At 38.0% G+C, this 25,401-nt stretch overlaps 1 protein-coding gene across 5 annotated transcripts in view; it reads left to right on the forward strand.

The window, feature by feature from the left end:
- The window catches only part of LOC122057762 (histone-lysine N-methyltransferase ASHH2-like), a 42,410-nt gene extending 20,957 nt beyond the window's left edge, over positions 1 to 21,453 (forward strand). Inside the window, exons 10-16 of one of the 5 annotated variants that reach the window (XM_042620014.1) lie at positions 4,594 to 4,650; positions 15,020 to 15,827; positions 15,905 to 15,960; positions 16,425 to 16,504; positions 16,638 to 16,720; positions 16,825 to 16,904; positions 17,497 to 18,472. In XM_042620014.1, the coding sequence (XP_042475948.1) occupies positions 4,594 to 4,650; positions 15,020 to 15,827; positions 15,905 to 15,960; positions 16,425 to 16,504; positions 16,638 to 16,720; positions 16,825 to 16,904; positions 17,497 to 17,502 (1,170 nt within the window). In that variant the 3' untranslated portion in view covers positions 17,503 to 18,472. Of the gene's footprint in view, positions 1 to 4,593; positions 4,651 to 15,019; positions 15,828 to 15,904; positions 15,961 to 16,424; positions 16,505 to 16,637; positions 16,721 to 16,824; positions 16,905 to 17,436; positions 18,473 to 20,919 lie in introns of those variants that run through there. The other 4 variants (XM_042620011.1, XM_042620010.1, XM_042620012.1 and 1 more) reach the window with 4 other exon arrangements.
- Positions 21,454 to 25,401: the final 3,948 nt, after the last annotated feature.

The raw sequence follows: 25,401 nt of genomic DNA on the forward strand, positions 1-25,401 counted from the left end.
AAGACAATGGAGAGATGCAAGATACGCATCGTAATGCTTAGGATACATACAAAGTATAGTTTTGAAACACAAAACATTAGAAGTAAGCAAAGAAGCCATGTATTTCATACTATAAACCAACATAGATTTCTTTTGGCGCCATCTTCCTGAACACCAAACATAACCACAATGTATTTACCCCCAAAAAAAATGCAATCAAAGAAGTCATGTATGATGTATTTCTACCTTTACTTTAAAATTTTCATACAAATTAATACCTATTACAATTAATTTTTTCCTCATATTTTTTTATAAAAATAAAAAAGAAAAAAAAAGAACTAATGTTTTCCATAAAATTTCAGACAATTTACACGAATTATAATAATTCTTTTTTATAATTATTGACTTTTCAATATTTTTAATTTAACCAAAAATAACAAAATAAAAAAATATTGAAATTAACAAGGATGATAGATCTCATCACTCTCCATCACATATAATGTTACCAAATCACTAACAAGATCTTTTTAGGAAAAAATAAAATCCGAGAAAACAAGTATTTTCGGTTCTGGGGAATAATTAGGCTTAGATGCGCAATCATTGCAAAAAACATAGTTTGACACAATGATTCAAGTTGTTTTTACTAATCTCTTGATCCATTGTAAAAATGATACAAAAATTGAAGATTTGATTAAAAAAAAAAAAGTTTTTTGAGTTGAATGTTCTTGTGCAGATCTGGTTTCAATCTTGGATTCAAGACTATTTAATCCCAAAATACAGCTCATATCAACATTACTACAGTCACTTTTGATGTTAGAAGGCATGAATGAAATTGATTTTGCCAAAAAAAAAAAAAAAAAATCAAGTGGAAAGACCTAAAATGCTTTCATTAAGTGTTCTGCAGGTCGCGGTTCATGTTTTTAGAGTTTACAAGGCATATCGATATGTATCAAGTTATCAACAATGTACAGCCCATATGTGGTTGTCAATACATTATTTCTTGTCTGTAACAATACACATCAACCAATAAGGACCAAACAATAGTATTGGCTGATATGGACTGATATGATAGTATCGGCCAATACGATATTATAAACCTTGGTTGTACAACCCCTTTTAACTGCATTAAATGCAATCTAACTCCAATCCCAACCACAAGGGGTCACTACAGAAATCTAATTCTGCAATTCCACCTGATTTTGGGCCATGTTCTGCTACTCCGAGCGTTTTTCACCCTCGCCACATCAACACAAGTGATTCCTATCATCCATTAAACTCCTCCAACATGAGTACTAACACTCCTCATCAAAGCATTTTTTTTGTTTGGTAGACCTATCTCAAATTGAAATTCTTTCATCTTGTCACTGATTAATGCCACTTTCCATCCAACACAATCACTCAATTTCTATCCTTCATAACCTTGCCACTTATCGACTCGTACAACGCTTATATTCCATACATGTTCCTTAATTGCTCAACATTCAGCTTTGAAAGCATTGCTATGTCTGATAACTTTAAACTTCAGTTCTAGTTCAATTGTAAACACAGCATTCCTGCTGTAAATTTTATGGACTACTTTTTTTTTTTTAATTGAATAACAGAAACTATGCAAAAGCAAGAAAGGGCAAAAGAAATATAAAAGTTAAAAACATAAAAAATAATACAAGGCACTGGAAATAAGAAGCCAATACAACCTTCAGCAACTGTTACTCGTGCATGTATGGGCACATATATATGAGTTTCAAAAGGTTAAAACCAAGCTGTTGGGGGACCCAGACCGAGAACCGGGTCCAAATTTCAGTCTTTGGTCTAGTAGAATATTTTAGGATTTAATTTATTTATATTTTGGGATTGACATGTAATCTTTTTTATTTGGGTAGGTCAAGTAGGAGATAGCTATTGGGATAGTAGTTTCCTAGTTGGAATCGGTTTCGAGTTCTAGTAGTTTAATTTCTTATTTTTTTATTTTGTTATTTTTGGTTAAATTAAAAATATTGAAAAGTCAATAATTATAAAAAAGAATTATTATAATTCGTGTAAATTGTCTGAAATTTTATGGAAAACATTAGTTCTTTTTTTTTCTTTTTTATTTTTATAAAAAAATATGAGGAAAAAATTAATTGTAATAGGTATTAATTTGTATGAAAATTTTAAAGTAAAGGTAGAAATACATCATACATGACTTCTTTGATTGCATTTTTTTTGGGGGTAAATACATTGTGGTTATGTTTGGTGTTCAGGAAGATGGCGCCAAAAGAAATCTATGTTGGTTTATAGTATGAAATACATGGCTTCTTTGCTTACTTCTAATGTTTTGTGTTTCAAAACTATACTTTGTATGTATCCTAAGCATTACGATGCGTATCTTGCATCTCTCCATTGTCTTCTTTTTTTTTGGTGAAATTCATTCAGATAAAAGGTATGATAAACACAAGGTTCGGGTACATATTACCCGAAACCAAGGAATGGAAATTGACTAGATTGTCTCACATACAATTGACAGGGTCATCTTGACTAGGGGATGAGTGAAACAAACCACTTCCCTAGATAAGACGTTGTAGACACAGCTTACATCCAAAGGATCATTATAGACATTAAAAGAGCCAAATATTGGGGGCACAGTCCCATGTTTGTCCACTACCATGGGCACCCTTGCCACCATCCTAGCAGCAGCTCCAACATCATCGAGGGGTGTACAAATGTGGGCTCTAGTGACAATACTGACAACGCCGAGAAGAAAACCAACAACTCCCGCAACAGCTTCGACGGACTCAAGGATTTGTGGGTTACATGTGCTTCTCTTGGGATCGGTGGTGGAGAAGACGATGTAGACAAGCAAGGTTCCGATGATCTCAGCTTCCGAAGCTTCCCCATTTGAGTACCCAGAGGAAAACGAGTTGAAATCAACTCCAATCATGTTGCAATTCACCAGCCCATCTCTGCAAAATATACCCAAGCCACGAGCCGCTATGTAAGCCACAAACCTGATCAGAGAATCATTAAGCAAAGCACCAGCCTGCAGCATTGACTCGGACGGTTGAGCTAGATTCTCTATCGCCTCCATGGTCGAAGGTCCGGATCTGCCACACATCTCCTCTGGCCTTCCCCTAATTTCTTCAGCAATAATCACAGTTAGCTCACTTCCACAAAAAATTTGCCCACTCGTATGATATCAATCCTCTTTAGCATCAATAGGATCCATAAACTGCACGAATGCAAAACCCCTAGGTTCCTTTGTGTAATAATCTTGTGATAGATGCACTTCCTGCATTGGTCCATCTCTTTCAAATGGAACTTGGTGATAATCTGGTCTACACCTGAGAGGAGTATTTTGAACCAAAAGACTTCCATTATTTTGCTCTTTAAGTCCGTCAAACCCACCATATACCCTTGGTGGCGGGTTCCTTCCTCGATCCCCATATCCGCTCCTTGGAGGATTATAATATGGAGGACTGTATCTCCGCATGGTGAAGCTGGAAAACAAGGGTGGGAGGGAGAGGGACAGAGAAAAGAGGATCAAAAGTTGGATAAGACCTAGAAAGGGATGGGAGCGGTTGACAGTGTAGTTGACAATACCATTGAGTGCAATCGAAGTTCTGATGTTAGGATTCAGATTCACCGGAGATTGAGTCACAAAAACCCTATAAAATCGGCAGAGAGAGAACACAATAGCATCAGGAACAGAGCCGTCGCTCACCGACTGCAAGGATAGCAAAAACAAGGCTCGACAGCTCTCTGATTGCTCTTGGGTCGCAAGAAGCTCTCGATCTGCATCATCATCTTCATCGTCACCATTGGTGGCTTCTTCACCATCTCCAACTGGACCACAAGTCGTGGTAAATACTCGAAGGGAGTGAGAGGACACACACAGAGGCGGAAACTACAACACGCACAGAGGCGGAGCTACACAGAGGCGGAAAACCTAACCCTAACATGCACCTCCAATATGTCTTTTAAAACTACCCTTCTGATATGATCCAATATCAATGCTGTAAACCTTGTGTACAAGTGATATTTGACATTATATGAGTGAACCCAACTCATGTACAATGCCAGACCAATTTGTCATCAATTACATACCTATTCCTCTCCTCCAGTACTGTATATGAGGCAAATGGTTGAAGATTCCACTGGATGTGAGCTAATAACATGAAGGCTTTACCAGTCATGGATGAGGTCCAATATATATTAAGGATGAACCAAAGGATCTGAAACAGTCAAAAACAGTCTGAAATAAATCCATATTTCTAGTGAGATCACAATGCTGAAGGTCACTGACAGAACTATTGCTATCTCAGCAAGCAAACACTTTTCACATGAATTTATCACTCTAGTGGAAATTACCAATTATCAAAATCTGCCATCTTACTGAATTAGTGTGCATTTCTGTAACTTACAGAGTGATCTCTATGTTGGATTTGGATTTGATGGGCAGGCTGCTGTTATTATGTCTACTACCTATATGCTTATGGAAATAGTTTATGATTTATCATAGTGGCATTCTTCTAAATTGAAGAATTCAGTAATGATACATATACTTCGTTTAATCCATATGCAACTTGTTATTTACTGTACTTATGATTGTTTAAATCTATTTGTCTCTTGGTGACCTAGTGGATGGTGAATGGGGAAATCTGTATTGGACTATTCGCAATAAGGAATATTAAGAAGGTAAGCGTCCTGTTTTATGTCAGTTATTTCCTTGGTTCATTCTTCATTTGTGTATACCATACATGGTGACTCTGCTGATCCTCCCACACACCCCTCTTTTTTTTTTCCATTGCCTTATATTTGACTCTGTTATTCAAAGAACTGCCCTCAGTGGATTAGCTGCACTTGTCTTAAAATATTTCTTTTTTATATTAACTATAGAATCAGGATTGAGCATGTCAAATGATATAAAAACCAATTTGAGATTTTACCTGGAAAATTTCCAAAGGAACCCCTTGACATTATATTTGATCCCTTTGCAATTTGTTGGTGCGTATGGAAAAACATATTATAGGAGTTGTCCATCTTGAATCTTCGACCCAAAAAAGAAAGTTGAATCAAAATAATTATTCATGTTTGTATGCGATTTACTTATCCCTTGGCTGCTTTGCACCCAAAAAGGAAAACTTATCACAATTCCAGACGCATCTATGTGGTGGTAATGGCATGCATTATTTGACCTAAATTTGACTTGATATTCTCTTTGGGCTTCCCTTTTCTTTCTTCAGAGTTCGAATTATCAATCTTAGTTACTATGTCCTTTCAATATGTCCATTTTCTTGTTCTCACGTGGTCATTGATTTTGCTACATGTTTTAGTTGATTCAAAAAGTGAAGATCAATTTGTTATGTTGGAATAGCTCATATGCTGAATTTGTTACCTGCTTTTTCACTTGATAATTGAACCATCTCAGGTTCATGCTGGTTCTGCCCCTAGCTGGGGTTCAGTTTTTCCCAGGTGGTATTAATCAACTCTCATATAAACATTGGCTACCTGATTTTTTTGGTGTGGAAAAATTAGGTATTAAAATCTAAAGGACATAGGGTTTGAAAACTAGGTTCTGTATAGGTGAGTCATGGAATTTAGCAGAAACTATAGGTAGATGCTGGTAGATTCTGAACTGAAATACTAAGGTGCAGTGAAAAATTATTTATGCCTGTATTGTTCAAATGCCATTGAGCAAGATTTTGTGATCTTGTATTGGCCCAGTTTTTTTATTTTTTATTTTTATTATCATTATTTTTTTTTATAAGTGAGAAACTTCGAATTCTGAGGTGGTTTTTTTTGGGGTTTCATTATATTAACTCCTTGCTTGCTTGTCTTCATCTTCTGGTCTAAGGGTAGCTACTGTTGGAATAGTAATGTACAAGGGTACATATGATATTGTAGGGGTGTCAATCGGTCGATTGGCCGAGCCTAACCGGGCCTGGCGGTGTGAAATCCTTGCACCATGAACGCCCGTTTAGTTAAACGGGCCTAGATTTGGGGCATGGTACGGTTTGTAATCGGGCCGGTCAGTGTCGGGCTTTAATTGGGCTACCTTAAACGGGCCTTATACGGGCCTTAAACGGGCTATGGACCTATTTAATTCTTAATGGGCTATGGACCTATTTAATTCTAAACGGGCTCTAAACGAGCTCTAAACGTGCCTACCATAAAATCCTTTTTTAAAGGGATTAAACTGAAATACTAAGGTGCGGTGAAAAATTATTTATGCCTGTATTGTTCAAATGCCATTGAGCAAGATTTTGTGATCTTGAATTAGCCCATTTTTATTTTATTTTTTATTTATTTGTTTTATAAGTGAGAAACTTTGAATTCTGAGGTGGTTTTTTTTTGGGGTTTCATTATATTAACTCCTTGCTTGCTTGTCTTCATCTTCTGGTCTAAGGGTAGCTACTGTTGGAATAGTAATGTACAAGGGTACATATGATATTGTAGGGGTGTCAATCGGTCGACCGGACGGGCCTAACCGGCCTGACAGTGTGAAATCCTTACACCGTGAACACCCATTTACTTAAACGGGCCTAGATTTGGGGGGCATGGTACAGTTTGTAATCGGACCGGTCGGTGTCGGGCTTTAGTTGGGCTACCTTAAACGTGCCTTATACGGGCCTTAAACGGGCTATGGACCTATTTAATTCTAAACGGGCTCTAAACAAGCTCTAGACATGCCTACCCTAAAATCCTTTTTTAAAGGGATTAAACTATTGGCTTTAAAACTACTGGAGGATAACATTCGCAATTCCGGAACCAAGTGAATCATGTCTTTAACAATTGAATGTCCCATTTAGCAAGATCCAAGGGAATTATATATATATATATATATATATCCAAGGGAATCATGTCTTTAAAATGTAATCTAAGTTGTAAGAATTACACTCTTTTTAACAATTGAATGTCCCATTTAGAATGTGGATTTTTTAGTCCTATATATTCTTTACTCATATTTTGTAGTATTAGTGGTAAAATAGGTATTTAGGCATTTTTAAGGGGGGACGGGCCGGTCGGGCTACATGAGTCGGTTCTAGCAGGCTTCTTAAGTGAGTCAGGTCGGTCGGGCACTCGACGGGCTAGTGGCCTGCACTGTGAATGCCCGTTTAATAAACGGGCCGGGCTGAAGCCCAAGACGTTTATTAAATGGGCCAGTTATGGTCAGGCCTTAAGCGAGTCGGGCTCGGTCGGGCCTACCAGTGCGGGCTCAGGATTGACACCCCTATGATATTGTATTTATGAGGGGCTTATGGGAGAATATGTTTGTAAGTGTGGGGTATATTTGGAATATCAGTTTATTTACATCAAAAACACTATGGAGAAGGAATCTAATATATTCACTTCTCTATTCTCCTGTAACTTCTTCTGTCTCGCTATCGTGACCTGCAACCTGCTATTAACTGAACCAGCAAGGACTGGAATGTTGAACTACTATACCTTTACAAAATGAAGGTTTAACTTAGTAGCTTTTGCCAGTTGCTCTGATGTGGTTGTCTCAGACCTGTCCTGTTCTCCACTTTCTAATCCTCAGTGTGGGAGTTTGGAGAGCTTGAATTTGATCATTGCTCCCTCTCCAGGGGATAATGGTACTGGCCAACATATTCAATTGCATTGGTACCTCTCTTTTTGGGGGGTCAAAATTGGTAACTCTTTGAGATATATTGGTAGAATGCTTTTACCATGTTTACGTAGGTCATACAATCAATTCCCAGGATAAAGGTTTCTGTTGAAGATGATCTGGAGTTTTGGTGATGCAGTAGCATTTTCATGGCTGGACCAGCATGACATGCATATTCTCGCTCTTGTCCCAAGTATGACCTTGGATAGAACCCATTTGAGGGCTAGGATCCATGTAGCCAACCCCATTTAGCTGAGATTCTCCTGACTTGTTGGGATATGCCTCTTTCCTCTTACCCTCATCTATCTACTTTCATCTTTCTTTTCTCATCTCTCATCTTTCCATCACTTCCTTTCCCCATTCTGTTTGGATTTTTTTTTTCCAATTTCATTTTATATGGATTCATGTAACCGACCCCCATTAAGATAAGGCTGTTGACCAACATGACCAAATCTGGAAACCCAGACTGAGAAAAGCCGTGTCTAAACCAGGATTTCTATCCAACAGGAATAATTAGGGATTTATTTATCTAATTAAGGGGGTTTATCAATTTGCATTTTAATTTATGGGTCAATTACAGATGAGATACTCAACATTTAATAAAACACTTTTGGGGTACCCCATGTTTGAAATGCAATGTTTGGGGTTCCTTATTAGCCAGTTCTGTTTAAGACTCAAAATATTTCCAACTTTACCCATGGCCAGTTTTCTCAACCCCCCGCCCATCTCACCTCCGCCTCATCTCCACCCTCTCCCCTTATCTCTTCCCCTGCCTCCACCTTTTGCTCCCATCTCCACCCCAACAACATCTATCTCCCCTCCCTTGACCTCTGTTCTCGTTTCTCCCCCCCCCCAACAAAAAAAAAAGCTCCACCACCACCTGTGTTCTGGTACTCTCTATAAAACAAGGGTTCAAGCGCTAAATCACTGTTCCACACGTGCCAACCTGCAAGGTTGATGATGTCAGTGACGGTGGACTGCATAATGATGATCCTCGAGTATTACTTCCAAGGCCTTCCCAGGTAAGTGAGGAAGCTGCCCTTCACTGATTCTAGATTGCAGGTTCCCTCAATCCAGCATTTCTGGATGATGATGATGGTGTTCTAGTTCAACTTTCCCTGGGCGGTCGCCATGTTCTTCTGTCTGGAGTTTGGGTGGCGGGTGTGGATGTCACAGTTCTGGAATACAGTGGCGGTGTAAGTTGACGGCGCTTCATTTTCTCTCTGAAACAAAACAAAGAGAAATGGAAATGCATGCATAAAAGATTCTCTAAATCAGTATCTTGGGAAAGTTGAAAGTCAATAATCCCATCCTACTCCTTCAATGCTTGTAGTTTTTCCATCTTAATCATTTATTCTTAATTTTTGCTTCAAATTTACATTTTCTCTTCATTGCAATTTATAATTGGGTCTAGCAAGCTAGTACATGCTCATTAGGCAATCACCATTCACCAATACCAGACATCAGGAAGAAAGTACCAGTTGATCACTCCCTTCCCTCGTCTGTTTATTATTCGTTGTTAATAGTTGGTACCATGGTTTAAGAACTCAGCAAGATCTCTTCAAATGGAGAGACGAGATGAGAGGCGATATAGAAAATGTACAATATCTCGGTTGAGATCTCGGGCTCGAGTTGAGACCGAGTCACATGGGATGGGATATATACATACTTTCGACCCTCAACTCAACTCGACATCTCTTGCCAGTCTCGCCCTGTGTGAAGAAAAAGTGAGTTTTGGTTGTTTTTCTTGCCAAATTTCTCTTTTACATTGTAGATTAATAACTTCAACACTTGGAGATTGGAGATTATCACTTCATCATCAACCTTTGGAGATCCTTTTCTGCTCAAGAACAATTTTAGGTGAAAACAACTTCTCAAAACCATTTTTTTCATAGAAACATAGTCAATAGTTGTTTGTTTTATTATGCAATAGCCTATGGTGAAGGGTCTGAAGACTATTACATAGGGTACGAAGTCAAAATACCATTTTGGGTTTGATTAAAAAAAAAAAAACTGACGTTTCCAATGTGTTTAGAAGGCCTAAAATAGGGTCAATGGCAAGTTTCAGGGGCTACAAAGTCCATATGGCCACCGAGACCAATCACCGAGTCCATCGGGAAAAGATACAAGATCTCGGCGAGATTGAGATCAGATCTCTTTTCTGGTTTAGTGAAATTAGGAGCGAGATTGAGATCATAAACCTTGGTTGGGACTACTTTGGGTGGTTGGCAGTTGTTGTAATCTGCATGCGAGATGCAAATTGAGGTATGAAGATGCCATCATCTGATGCAGATTAAAGCTTGAAGAAGAGGACAAGACTAAGAGTAAGAAAACACTGTTCACATGGCACTGTTTAAGTGAACAGTAATTTGGGTCCATCTCTCCTATTTTTGTTCCCTTTTGTTAGGTTTTTGTTAGGAGATTTAGTTTCTTATTTACTTCCTTTTATTCTTGGTTTATTTGTCTCTTAGTCTCCAAGTTTTAGGAGTTGGTTTCTATTTTTATGTTTCTTAGTGAACAAGTAGTTAAGTTTCTATTATGTTAGTTTCCTTTTCTAGTTTGTTTCTAAATTTTAAGGTCTTGCCTAGCCTATTTAAAGAGACCTTAGCAATCAATTTTAGAAGATTGAATGAATTTTATTTGAGATGGCTATATGCTGTTTTGTTGTGGGATGCACTTAGGTGAGAAGCCCTAGGTAAGATGCCCAAAACCTAACTTTCTTCTTCCCCTTCTCAATCCTCCATCGAATTTTCTTCTTTATTCTAACTTGTGAGAGAGTGTTTTGAGAGTTATTACAAAATTGTTTGAAAACTTGAAGCCCTCTAAGATTGCTGATCAGAAGACACACTACCTATCGATTATCAGCTACTGGGTTTTCTTGGAAGAATGTTCGAATGCATGACTTCCAGACCAGATCTCTAATCGCTGCAGGATTTTGAGGATTTGTTGAGGACCTTAGGAGGACCACTTGATCCAAATTTGAGGATCATCTGACGTTTCCAGCCTAGTTCTTGAACAATCAACAAAAGTTTCATATTTCATCCAACCAGCATATCTCTCAATCCAGCCAGTAGAATTTGTTCAGATTTTGGTGGTTTGTTGCTTCAAATAGGATCTCCATTCGATCCAAAATTCAGCTCCATCTGAGATGTGGTTTTTGAGTAATCGAAATCTTCTCTATTCAGCCAAAATTTCAGATCCTGCCTGGGATTAGGTCCTATGTGATCTAGTCTTACATCATCATCAACATTGATGGGTGGTTTCAGTTGAAATCTAAAGGTTGTAAAAGAACAAGGCAGGAAGAGAGGAAGAGAGAAAGAGAAAGAAGAAGAAGAAAAGAAATATGTGGGAGAATCTTGTGTGTGAGAATAATCTCTCCACTCAGATATTGCTTCACTAATACAATATGAGGAATTACATAAACCTCCCTAAGGAGGTAAAAAGGAAAAAAGAACAATACAATGTAGGACAACAAGTAACATTACTAGTTCCCAAAATACCCTTAGTATACAAACTCTAACATTCCCCCTCAAGTTGGAGAATAAATGTCATACATTCACAACTTGGAGAACAGGGTACTGAACTGCTAATGGATGACCCCTTTGTGAAGACAACAATCAAATGATCATCAGTCCTCACAAAATGTGATTGAAGTTCAAGTACGTAGATTCCTTGCTCCTCACGCCTACTGCCAATAATCTTTCTTAGCCACCAAATCCTGAAAGAGAAAATTAGAAGGGAAAAATGTGGCACAACAATTTAAGGATTTTGTTAAGTGACTCAGTCACTCACTAATAAAAGATTAATGGCAAACTAGGGACAAGAAGAATAGAGTCGAGTGAAATGGCAGAAGTAACATGATTACTACCCTTACCAGAAATGGAGGAAAAGGAGCCATCAACTACCCTAACCTTATCTCTACAGGAACAAATGTAGTAGTAATTAAAATGGTGAGACGTATCAGTCATGTGGTCAATGGCACCAGAATCAATAACCCAAGATGGAGTTGTGGAAGGGGCAGATGTGGAGACCTGCAAGGCTAAGGTTGAGGAATCTGGCATTGTAAATGAAGAAGATGACCCACCTAGTGCCAGTTGTGACATGACCCTGCGGAATGTTGCAATATCCTCCCTGGTAAGGGAGCTTTGCTCTGCCTGTGTTGGGTGAAGACCCCATAGTATCAGTCTCAGTTTGCACAAAGTGTGCTCTAGCTCCCCCTCTATGGCCACCATGCATACCATTAGATCCACCGATCCACGTGTACTAGGAGGACGCCTATGAAGTACCCAACACCTCTCTTTACTATGCCCAAATTTTCGACAATGATCACATCAAAACCTATCTTTGTCATCTCCACGTGGTGGCCCTTGGCCTCTGCCTCCACTACACCAATCACTCTGAGAGCTAGAAGAAAGAGTTGACCACCCAAGAGGGGATACAGGTTCCATGGCCAATCGTCAAGTCTCCTCACTCTACAAGTAGATACCAACCTCATCAAGGGATGGAAGAGGAGACCAGCCCAAGATTTGTATCTGGATTGGCTCATACCCCCCTTGATCTTTCGTAGGGCCTCTTTAATTTTGATTTCTCCAACCTGTAGAAGTTGTCCTTTAGGGTTGTTTTGATGTCCATTCCACCCCACGTCTAGATCCATCCTATCAGTCGAGGTTTCTCCATTTAGCAAAGTACAAAAATAATCCCCCCATCGCTTCGTAATGTCCTCATCTCATACAAGTACTCTATCATCTTCACTTTTAATACATCTGATGTGATCCAAATCTCTGTTCTTCCTTTCTCTTACTTTAGCAATCGTGTAAATATGTTTTTCCCCTTCCTTTGTATTTAGGTTTTCATACAGAGCATCATAAATCTTTGCCCTTGCTTTCCCGACAATCTTCTTAGCTTCTTTTCTGGCTATGTAATATCTTTCCTTATCATCCTCATCATTAGTCCTTTGCCAAGATTTAAAACAATCTTTCTTAGTCTTAATGACGGCTTGGACCTTGTCATCCCACCACCAATTTTCTCTAGTGTTTGGGCAAACACCCTTAGATATCCCTAGCACATCTTTAGCCACTTTCTTAATACAAGTCGTTATCTCAGTCCACATCTCATTAGTGTCTCCTTCAAAATCCCATTTTCCCTGTAAAATCATTTTATCAGTGAAAGGTTTTTAAGAGCTCCTTGAAGTCGCCCCCATTTTATCTTAGGACAGAACTGCATCTTCTTCTTGTGCTGCCTCATGCTGAAGTACCAATTAAAAACCAATAGTCAATGTTAAGCAGTCAAGCTATCCCCGGGGATAACCTTACAATGTTTCCACCACAGTCGGTCTGATCTTCTCATCAGGAAGAAATCAATTTGGCTTGCATGCTGCCCACTTTTGTAGGTAATTAAATGTTTCTCTTTTTTAAAAAAATGTGTTTACATGCATAAGTCATATGCTATCACAAAGTCTAACACTGAAATCCCTTCTGCACTCCTTTCTCCAACTACGTACCCTCCATGTACTTCCTCAAATCCTCTACGATCCTTGCCAACATATCCTTTAAAGTCCCCTCCAATAAAAAATTTCTTGCCCTAACCAAAACCTTGTGCTAATTCATCCATGTGCTCCCAGAATTGTGCTTTAACACTCTCATCAAGTCCTTCTTGTGGCAGATACACACTAGCTATATTGATACCTCATCGCCTAGTACCAGTTAATGGAGAGAATCCTATCTCCGATTCGCTGAACATCCACCATTTTGTTCTTGAGGTCCTTGTCCACTACTATGCCCACTCCACCTCTCCCGCTTGCGTCTCCCAAATACCAAAGTTTGAAATTATCTAACCCCTTTAGCTTTTCTACCTTTCCATCTTGTTTCTTGGGTACAAGCAACATTAATCTGTCTTCTCCGGATAACATCTATCAACTCCAAGCTCTTACCTGTTAGAAAGCCAATGTTCTAGGAAGCCAATCTAATTTTACGCTTACATACCAAATAAGTGCCAAAGGACTTAAAGAGAAGACAATATGCAATTAATAATAAATAAAAAAAAATTTATAATAATAATTAGAATGTAGTAGGATCCATGCAAAAGTAAAATTATGAAATGTCAACTAGGCGTGCTATTGCCTCACACCCAAGAAAAAGTTTGGATGCCTAGGTGACAAGTTGAGAACTATAATTGGGTGCCTCAGGTGTAATTTACCCCAATTTAATATGGGATTTTAGATGGCGTTTGTAGAGTTGGAGGTTTGAGTCTAAATTTTTTTCAAATTCTGTTTTACATTCGAATTCTATTTTAGATACGTAGAGGAGTGGTTCTGTTAGTCTTGTATGATTGTATCCATTGATTACTCAGACAATTGAATGCAATATTGAAGTTGGTTTCATTTTGAGTAGTTGCCCTGCATGGCCTAGTCTCCAGGGCTGGTCGAGAGCTTCTGGTTTCCCCTTCTTCTTTTCAAGACAGAGCTCTCTTCCTTCTTCCTTTCTTTAATTGTCCTAGTCTTCTTATATTCTCTTCTGCTCTTCTCCTCCGCTTTCTTTTCTGCCCCTTTTCTTTCTGGGTGGCACTAGCAGCCCATCTGATTTGAATCTAACTCCGTCGATTTAGTCCCTCTCGTCCTTATATTTGGTGAATTGATCACATACCCTTGGGCGATTTATCCTGTGAATTTTGGTGTTAACAGGTTCAAAGTTTAGACCAGATCTGGTGATTTCTGCCAGCTTCAATTTCAGTACTTTCCTATTAATCATTTCTATCCCTCAGTTGTTCTCTTGGGTTGGGTTGTTTTTAGTTGAATTCAACACAGCTGAGAGATGTGAATCTCCACCTGAAATTTCAGGTTGATTGATGGTCTTTTGAGAGAGAGCTCTCAATCAATATCAAGACTGGTTCTACCGTGTGGCTTTAGGAGTCATGAGGCTGAAAAATACTTGGTCTTCCTATTTGCAAGTGAGGCCATTACTCTGGAATCCAGTTCTGTTCTACTATAAAATTTAATTACTTCTACATCAATACATCCCTGCTTCTATATGCCTTACCCAAACAGGTCCAGAGATAGGAGCAGGTGGTGGATGATGTGCAACAATTAAATTTGATTCCTAACATATTCGTGCTTTTTGCCTTAGTTAAATCTTGTGATGTATCATAAGTATTGTCTTATGATTTATCATCGGATTTGGTTGCTTGGTTAGTATGAGCATAATGAGTGCCACCATTATTCTTTATTGGATGTGAACACAGTACTTTTCCTACTGTACTGATTGTTCTCACTGCCAATTCACTATAGGTTTCTCTTCTATTGTTTTATCCATTTCTATCAATTTTTTTGGTATTATTCAGTTTTTATATGCTACAAAGAGTTTAATTGTTTTATACATTTCTATCAACTTTTTTGGTATTATTCAGTCTTTTGATATGCTAAGAAGAGTTTAATTGTGTCAGGGTGAAGAGGTTACATTCGATTATAACTATGTAAGGGTGTATGGTGCTGCTGCAAAAAAATGTGTTTGTGGGTCTTCTGTATGCCGAGGATATATTGGAGGAGATCCATTGAATGCGGAAACAGTTGTTCAAGGTGATTCAGATGAAGAATTTCCAGAACCTGTAATGATTGATCAAGATGGCTCCAATGAGGATAACATGGATGAAATAATTTCAGCTACCAGTTCTATTGATGGTGCTGCGACACAGTTTGCAAAGGTTCCTTTGCAAGCTGGAGATACCATTAGCAAATCAGAACTTGCAACAGTGGAATCAATTTCATCAGAAAAGGAAGATACCCTGGGTGCATCCTTACCTTCAGCTCAACCATCGCCATCAGAATTCTCTTTGAGAATGGAAGGTGGTTTGACCAAATCATCATCTTCTGTACCATCAGAGGTTTCTGTACATAGAGATAATGGGATGAGAACCTCATCTACCATTCAATTGTTTGAGGTTTCTTTACACAAGGAAGATACTTCAAATATATCTTCATGTAAAGTTCAAACATTAGACAGTTCATCATCAACTGCGAACACTTTAAAGAAATGTATGGCTAATACAGTTTGTATCAGCAAGTCCAGATCTGACAAAGTTGAGGATAAGCCAAACATTTCAAAATCATTTTCTCGTGTGAAAGCATCTCAGTCAGCTAGTTCAATTAAAAAAGGAAAGAGCACTGCTTGTCCTGTGATCACCAATAAAACTCAGGTTATGGCCAAACCCAAGAAACAGATGGACTGTGCTATTCGTAGTCGTTTTGAAGGAGGTAAGCGCTTTTTGTATCTTACTGCTGTTTCTAGAGTTGTGTACTGAACCATGATTCATTCCTTATGGCACCTGCAGTTGAAGAGAAACTCAATGAATTCCTAGATGATGAAGGGGGAATAAGCAAACGAAAAGTAAGTAAATATCTTTTCATTTGCGGGGTAGCTAATTTTGTTTGGGATTTAAGTGGTCCTAATGCTTTAAGCAGTTCCAGAAATGGGTTAAATACAGTGACTAATGTTTCTCTTTCTCTCTCTCTCTCAGTTATATCTTCACTCTAGTTAATTATGTCTTGTCCAATATTTCATTTTTTTTAGTTGCTTTTTCCTATGAAAAATGAAATTTAATGGTAGTTCAAGGGTACTTCACTCTTCAGATAAGTGAGCAGTTGATGTGATAGTATCTGCACTGCGGATAACTTCATCCTCAAAACCATTTAACCAAAATCAACCTATTTTATGCTCTGTTTCTATATGCTGACAAGGTTTACTTGTAGTTTCTGTTTTTGTTTATTATTGATAAGGTATTGCGATGAAAATATATTTCTGTTGCAAAAGGAATATAGTTGATTTTGTCTGAGGCATTCGGTTGTTAACAGGATGCAAGCAAAGGCTACTTAAAGCTTTTGGTTCTCACTGCAGCTTCAGGAGATAATGGAAATGGCGAAGCATTTCAGAGGTTGTTACAGATCTTGTTGCTAATTCAGTATTTTTAATGTTATGGTTCACTTGATCATCTAATAATTTTAGTGTAAATATTGCCTGAACATTTCTCTTGATTTTTCTTTTCTTCTCCCAACCCAACCCTGCAGTGCTCGAGATCTTTCAATCATTCTTGATGTGCTTATGAAAACAAAATCACGGACAGTTTTGACTGACATAATCAACAAAAATGGTATCCCACCTCTCTTAATGCCTACCATACAGTTTTACTATCAGGGAACATTTATATATTTTAGATGGTGCATTCATTGAATATATTGGTTCTTCCACATGTAGGTTTGCAGATGCTGCATAACATATTAAAGCAGAACAGCAGTGACTTTAACAAAATTCCTATTCTTCGAAAGCTTCTTAAGGTAGTGCAGAATAAAGCAGATATAGTTCTCTATTGTTTAAGTAGGTATTGATACCTAGATATATAGCAGTGCTAGAATTTTAACTTTCATAACGGTTCTTTTGGAAGAATTATATGGGCGTACCCAGTGCATGAGGCTCCCGCCACTGCAGGGTATGGGGAGGTTCATAATGTACTCGGCCTTACCCCCGCTTCGTGGAGAGGTTGTTTCCCAACTCGAACCCGTGACCACTAGGTTGCAATGGAGCAACCTTACCCACGACCTCTAGTTGTCTCATATGATTAACATTTATTCTTCATAATGATTGCAAAAACTTTCCATTTTTCATTTTGTTCTAATTATACTTCACTCCACATCTGACCAAGTGACCCTTTCATTATTAGCAACACAAAGTTTGCCCATTGAATATGCTTCCAGCTGCCTTCGTTTTGCATTTTGGAAAAACTGTTCTCTATCTGTTAAACGACAAGGCAAAACATGGATAAGATCATCTTCTTCCATGTCTTTTTTTTTTTTTTTTTTTCTTTTGCAGAAAGTTTATTGATATTGTAGATGTGGACTTTGTATTCTATGATCCGACCTATACCAACAGTATTAGCTTCTTGTTGAAGAGAATGATATTCAAGTCCAGAGATCATGGCAGATGCCCTAAGTGGATTCTAAATCCATGAGACAGGATTGAAAAGTTGGAGCCTTTGTGTTTAATCATTGACTGAAAGAGGAGGCAAGGATACATTCAAAGTAAACTGTATAGTGGAAATTTATACTTGGAGAATGAGTGTGCCAGAGGATTGCAGGTTCCCTATTATAGTTCCTTGGCAACTTTTTCCGTAACTGGGTGCTGTAAAAGAAGAAAGAAGCCTTGATGGCGATGCTGGAATTGGAAATATTGCAATATCAAACTGGAGCAGAGAAGTATTTCAGTGGATTTGAAGGGAGGAAGACAAAAATTGTTGGGTTTTGGATATCAGGCAAGAAGGAAGTTAAAGTATATAAGGAACTTTAATCCCAGTAAAAAAAGTAAGTTCTGCGACAATTTTCAATGAACCACAGTTTGTAAATTGACTCTAAATCAGAATTGAAATTTATGGCGCTAGTTCAGCACAGATGGAAAAGGCACATGAACCACAGATTGTCATGGGAACGACATCTGAAACGGAGAGAAGGAAAGAGATGAATCAGTTATTTATGATGAGTTTAGTGGATTTGAGAAGAAAATGTGAAAGTGAGGTTTCAGAGAAACACACTTGGTGTGATACAGGTGCACTTCCTTGGACTGGCTCAAATCCGTTGGGCAGCCTAGATGGGGATGAACCAGGTCCAATTAGATTTTTGATTCAGTAGGATATTTAGAATTTATTTTTGTTTGGGAAAGATATGTAATTTTTATTTTGAGGGTAGCTATTAGACAAGTAGGGAAATTTCCAATTTGAGTTTCTATTTTTGTTAGTCTTTAGGAAGCTTTTAGGAGTTTGTGTTATTTTGAGTTTTATAAAGACCTGTGTAACCCAATGATGGGAGTGGATTTGAGAATGAATTGAATTAGATTTGTGTGGTGTGTGTGAGCATCCCCCCGTGCCCCCAACTTTTTCTAGGTGATCTCTTTTTTGTCTACTGCTTCCTTTCTGGTTTTCTTTTCCCCCATCCCCTGTTCTGGTGTAGGAAGAGTTAGTTCCTCACGATTGAGGACTGCCCTCTCTCATCTCCTCTTCTTTTCTCATATTCTGGGTATAAGATCACCTCCCTTGGGTGCTGTTACCTGTACAATCTGGTGGCCGAAGGCCCGAAACTCATGTGGGCTGTGAGATATCAACCCAAAACCTCACCTAGTTTCTGGCCTACCACCTGAACATGTTGCAGAACTTCCAGCAGATTTGATTTGGAAGAGTTCCATCTCTTGAAATCCAACCTAATCTACGTTGGGTATTGAGTTTTCGACAGGAGTAAGACGATAACCTATTATTTACCAATAAGGAGTTTTGATTATTTACACGAAGGCCCCTTATTGTTTGATTGAGTTTCTGTTTAAACCCACATCTCCATAGAATTTTCCGGATTGCCCTCCTCTCTTAGAGTTAATTCTTAGTTGGTCCTGTATTACGTTACCTACCTCTTTAGGGTGTAATTTTGTCATGAACTTACGGAATTTCCATAACTCTTCACTTTTCAGTTGTTTAAGTGTTTGGGTGGACCCAAGCGAACCGAATAGGGTTTTCAAACCCAGGTTCTGCATCATGGGGAAGATAGCAAACGACCTTGGAAGTGATAGTGTGTGTGACAGTTTAGGGATTTTCTGGTAACAATTTCATTTCGACTGAGTTCCTTTACTTTCTTTTCTCTTTGCAACTGCAACAACCAAATCTCATTCTAGATTTATCATGTACGTAAGCAACCAAACATGGTAGACAGCTGGTACCTTATTATAGTGGTTGATTTGTAGTGGTGCGTCAGGTTGACAGCCGGCACTTATTATAATTAGCCATAACTCGTCAATCTTTTTGCATGGATCCTCGTGCTCGTCCTTGCTTGGAATCTCTATGTAGCCTACCCCATTAAGCTGGGATAAGGTTTTGGATGTTATTGTAAGCAACCAAACAATTTCTCATTTTGGACTAGAAATTATTTATTGAAACCTATTTCTAGATATAGCATGGAAAGAGAATTACGAATCATACCATAGGGACATTTTTTTTTATTTGGTTGGGGGGAGGGGAGGGGGTGTAATTGCTGTAGTAAGTGAGTATTTGAGTGGCTGTGATGTAATTGGAAGGGAATTGGAGTAGGAGAGATTTGTCGAAGCAGGAATAGGATAGTTGAAAAGATTAAAAACAAATTTTTGGAAGGAAAGCAAGAAGTAGAAAAAGGGGGAAAAAAAAAATTAGGTTGGGGGAGAGGGAAAAAAGGGAAAAATTAAACATAGAAGGCTATCAAGATTAAGAGAGAGAAGTAGGCAATGGTAATGGGACGATATGGGACGATATGGGAGGCAAGAAGCAAATTGTGGAAGGGATGAATTTTTCATGCTCTTTTATGTTTTTCTCATGTGATATTGGTAAGGATGGAAAAAAGGGACAGATTCTGCAATCCAGAGAAAGAGATGAATGACTTCCAAATCTGAGTATAAAATATGGAAATTTTATTACTTAGTCTAATGATCTTTTTTTTTTTTTTTAATAAATAAATTTTTTTAATAAATAAATTCATACAACAAGATCCAAGAGAGGGGGGATACATCAAAATGGGCTAAGGAAGGGTGAGGGGACAGAGATGGTAGAGGGGGAGAACCTAGGAGAAAACAGTGAGCCTGTATCTTGGGGTGTCAGTAACAGAGAGAGACGGAGGCAGCGAAGCTTGGAGCTCACGTTGAAGTAGATGGCTTTAGTCTAATGATCTTTTAAAAGCACTAAACTATTAGCCTTTACTAACTAATAATGGGATAATATTTAGCATTTGTATGAAAAATAAATAAGCCCAAAAGAATATGGTGCTAGCACACACCAGTTCCTTCTAATGTAGATAGATGTGAAATTGCTAATATCACATGGCAATGTTTTGTGGGGTCAGTTTGTGTCGAAAGAGTTGATTTCTCTGTGCCGAAAATGATTTTTACAGTATTACCCGTGGTAGAGTTGAAACCAAATGCTGGTTCCTCTAGAGGTGAAGAAAACTGAAATTTTCCTTCCTTTTTCCTTTATAATGGTGATGAATTTTGTGCATTCTACTCTGTTGATACCATACTAGCTGCCATGCTACCATCTTTTAGAACACATTTACTTCTGTTTAATGCTGCTATACCTCTTATGTCTCTTTAAAAAACCTCTTCAATATGATTCAAAAGCACTAATTTCTTCCCTTTGTTGTCTTGGCTTCCATTTTTTCATTCCTTTGATTGTTCTTAATTTTTTCTTGCAATTTTCTAACCAACTGTTGTGGAGATGTAGATCATCGCTGATGCACTACTTGATATTTTGAAATGTTGACCAGTTTCATCATTTATTTAATTATTTTTTTGCAGGTATTGGAGTTTCTTGCACTGAAGGGAATCCTTACATTAGAACACATTAATGGAGGTCCACCTCATCCCGGAATGGAAAGGTTATAATGATTTCCAGTTGCATTTTTAATTCAGTTCTTCCGATTTATTCCCTTATCCCCCTCTTTTTTTTTTTTTTTTCCTTTTCTCTATTAGTCAGAATTACATTAACAAAAAAAGAGAATTGCAATAGGCACTAATGGTCTGCAAAGCCACATACAAAACTATAGTGAATTTGTGGGTAAAAGATATTCCATTTGTTCTGATTCTGGATACACCAAAAACTCTGTTTTTCTTCGATGTAGAAGCCAGAAAAATGGACTTTTATCAATAGCCCTTGTGGCTACTTTGTATGTTGGTTTGCCTTGAATCCCAAAAAACCCTGCTGTCACTTTCATGCCAAACTTCATATGAGCCGAAATGATTTTAATCCATTTGATACCTTAACTTTTTTCTATTAGTTAGCACCAAAGTAATATCATTCATATAGAAAATGAATCAGAGGTATTTACATCAGTATTTTTATGCTTTAAAATATGATGACAAAAAAGATAAAAGGCTCTAGAACCAATTATCTATGATGACCAGATCAATCCAAAACTTTCCACTTCTTCCTTGTATCCTGGCTGCTGACTCCTTCAAGAATTTAGCAGTGTGGAAGAAGAAATATTTATAAATTGGGTTCACTTTAATTGTGTGTTGAGTTGCGATAAGGCTGAGTTGATTTGTGTTGAGCTAAATAGGTAGTTTTAAATTAATGTAGAGCCTACGGATAGTCTTGACAGATTTGGAAGTTAATTGTATAATATGCATTGGGTAGTTTTTGGAAGTTGGTATTATTCTGTTATGTATTATTTACTTATTTGTCTTCCTGTCAATTTTAGTTTTATTGGACAGCAGACTAAGAAAACAAACAGATCATTGGTTAACTTATTATTGCTTTTTTATTGAAAGACATGATCATTTAAGTAGTAATGGAAACAATACAATTATGTTTGTTGTAAGTTGTATAAGCTATATACCGGAACAGCTACATACATTTCAATCCCATATTAAAGATTGAAAATCTTCCTAGTATAGTGCTGGGTTAATTTCCCTAAATGCTTCGAGGTGGAAATTCTAACTATCACTATCATTAAAAGACCTTGCAATGCACGGAAGCTAAGAGAATGAGAATCCAAGAATAAATATAATATAATATAAACAATATATGGAAGCGATTTAATTTAAAAAAAAAAAAATGAGAAGTATATGTGAAGAAAACTAAATGAAGGAAAAAATTAGAATATTATTATCATTACTATATAAATCAAAGATTTTGAACTTAAAGCTTGACTTTTTCTTGAATTAAACAATATCAGGGAAAAACTGTTTTCTGCAGTCCCATGGTTGTCAAGGCATTGCCTAGGCATCCCGGCAGCCTAGTTGGGGTCTGGGTGGTTGTCACCTTACTGCAAGGCACAACACTTATTCATTTGTCACCGCCTTAGGACAAATGAGGGCTTTCTAAATGGCTATCATTTTGTGCCACATGGACAAATGATGTGCCAATTCTGATCATTGGATAGAGAAGATATTGTTTGGAGTGGCCATGGGTCAGTTTTCATGGTCAGATACAATCAAATACCCTACCATGTATGTCCATGGATCCCATGTATGCCCTGTGCATGCTTTTGGTAGTTTGACCATGAGGATTTTTTCAAATGTCTATTTTTCACTTGGCGAACTCTGTTTCTGCTGAAACTTGACGTGTGAGCAGGGGACCTAGGGTTCCACCTATCCACAATTTGGGCCCTTCTGATTTGCTGCTTGGAAGATTTCTAGTGTTGTTTAGGAAACCTTTCCTAAACGGATTGTGTAGGAATACTATGCCCATAATATAAACATTTATGGAAGCAATATTATTAAGAAATTAAAGAATACTAATATTTTCTCCAGGCAGCCTGCTAGGAAAGGTGTCTCTTGATTGCTTGCCTCATTTGTGCTATGCTGAAGGGTGATATGCCATATCAGATATGGAAATTTTGACCATTGTATTTCTAGGGAATGATGTGAATTGGCTACATGTTAAATTTCAACCCCAAATTCAATCATAGACCGATGCGTTCCTAGGTCAAATGCCCTATTGGGTTTGCTATGGGCCCACCCAAATACCAATTACCCAAGTTACAAGGAAGAAGGAGTGGCAAATGTATAATTTATCACAAGTTTTCAAAGCGGGGTGGCAAACATGTAATAAACCAGAATATGAAAGGGGTATTGGGTAACTCACTGGGAAAGGATATAAGTGGGGATTATATTTATTAAATTGGGATAGAGTTGGAATAAAATTAAAATAAGGGAGAAGAGATGATAAAATATAAGGGGTAATGTAAGGCTAGATGGAACATCCCTAGCCAAGGCCTCCCTCTCACTTGGGAAGGTAGACAGTGGACCAGTGGATGGGGTGGAGAAATTTGAGGGAGTCGGAACCTTCCACAAAAAAGAGCAGAAAAGGGATTCAATGGATTTGATGGTGGATTTGGGAAGTTGGAAGACTCCCGACCAGAAGATATAGGAAGATTGGAGCATTGATCGGATGAGAACCAGACCTCCTTCTTTGTTAGGGAGGCATATAGCAACTCAGTTAGCGAGAGCTGCGAGACAAAGAAACTTGGTGGAGTCTGTTCCTTTCTAGAGAAAGGCAGCCATAAGGGATTCTAACCCTTTAGTAGTAGAATGGGGGCAAGCTATAAATACCGGACTAAAAAATCTTCGAAAATTGAAGAGCCATTCGACCCACATAAGAGAGAAGTTTGCCTTTCGACAAATGACGCTTCCGGATGAGGTCAAGCATTGGAGTGCAATGATGAGCAGTCAATCCAGTTGGAATCAAAGGAAGACCCAATTACTTGACTGGAGGATAACCAATAGGAAACCCAATCTTGCTTTTCTAAGAGGCTTTGTCACTATCAAAAGCGCCGCACAAGGAACAAAAGAAACTTATTTGGGCTTTTATACGTAGCCCCAAAATATCTCCAAAGCATTGTAGGCAAGGCATGATGGATTCAAGAGAGAGAATGTTGGCTTTTGAGAAAATATCAAATTGTTAGCAAAAGATGAATGGGAAAGCTTGATGGCCTTGCACTTAGGGATAGGGGAGATGAGATTGCGATCCGTGCAACATTGGATACTTCTGGATAGAACTTCAAGAACCAAGGTGAAGATGTAAAGGGAGAGAGGGCACCCTTGCCAAATTCCAACTGAGGAAGAAAAATATCCCATTGGGCTACCATTGACCAACACTGAGAAGTGAGAAGCAAGTGGTGGAAATACAATTATGGATCCAATGCACAAAAACCATAGGAAACCCCATCTTTATTATAGCTTCAGAAATAAAATCATGTCTCAAAGCATAGTTTTTAAGGCACTGCTAAGGCGTCGCCTTACTAGCGCCTTGGCGCTGATGAGGTCTAGAGATGGTAAGGCAGTGCTCCGCCTTGCATGAAGTGGCACTTTATGGGTTTTTTTTTTTTTTAACACATTTTAAAATTACTTGATGAAGATTCCAAATATAGATTTTTTATTGGTAGGTGTATGGTTTTGTTAACACTTGAGATGTATGGGATCAACTTTACTCCACCAAAAATAACCAAAACAAACAAAACAAAAACACAATTCACAAATAGGGTTTGGATTTTGTCGAGGGTTTTAAGAAAGGGCTTTGAGAAGGAATCAAGGAACAAGGAAGAACCATTGATCCAGGCGACCATTTTGCTCCAGTAGCGGTGAGCTTGCTCTGGTAACGGTGAGCTTCATTCTCTTTGACAGGAGTAGAAATATAGTGGCTGACCTTAGGACTTAGACACTCATTTTGGCATCATAGAGGTAAGTATAAAAAATACTTGTATTTTTTATGTCTTTTTTTCTTTATATTTATAATTTTGTTTCATAATTATGTATTTATATTATATGTTAATATGATTGATGATTGATGAAGATGAACTTAGTTCATTCACTTTATTGATTCGTTTTCTTGATGAATATTTTACAATGGTATGAATATGAACCTTTAATATTTGTTTAACATATGAGTAATAGGATTCAACTAGGATTTGAGCCAAATAGATTGGTTTTATAAAAAAATTACACATGAACGCTTTAGTCGATAAGGCGACGCTTTATGCCCGCCTTATCGCTAAGGCGCTCCGAAAGACCCTCAAGCGCCTCCGTCACCTTACCGCCTTAAAAACTATGCTGGATACCCAGATGGGTTTGGATCAGTCCACAGTTGTGGACCTGCATCATACTGACTGACAGGTATATGTAGCTATAACTGTCATATACTCGCCATCTTCTTACTACTCCCGAAATCAAACATCAAAAGTTGAACTACTGTATAGCTCTCTGAGCTGTATAGTTTTATACTACAGAACTACTATAAGAGTATAAGACTATTCTAACTACTTTGAACTGGTGCAAGTG

Source organism: Macadamia integrifolia, chromosome 12 (assembly GCF_013358625.1).
Source record: "Macadamia integrifolia cultivar HAES 741 chromosome 12, SCU_Mint_v3, whole genome shotgun sequence".
Classification (NCBI taxonomy): domain Eukaryota; kingdom Viridiplantae; phylum Streptophyta; class Magnoliopsida; order Proteales; family Proteaceae; genus Macadamia; species Macadamia integrifolia.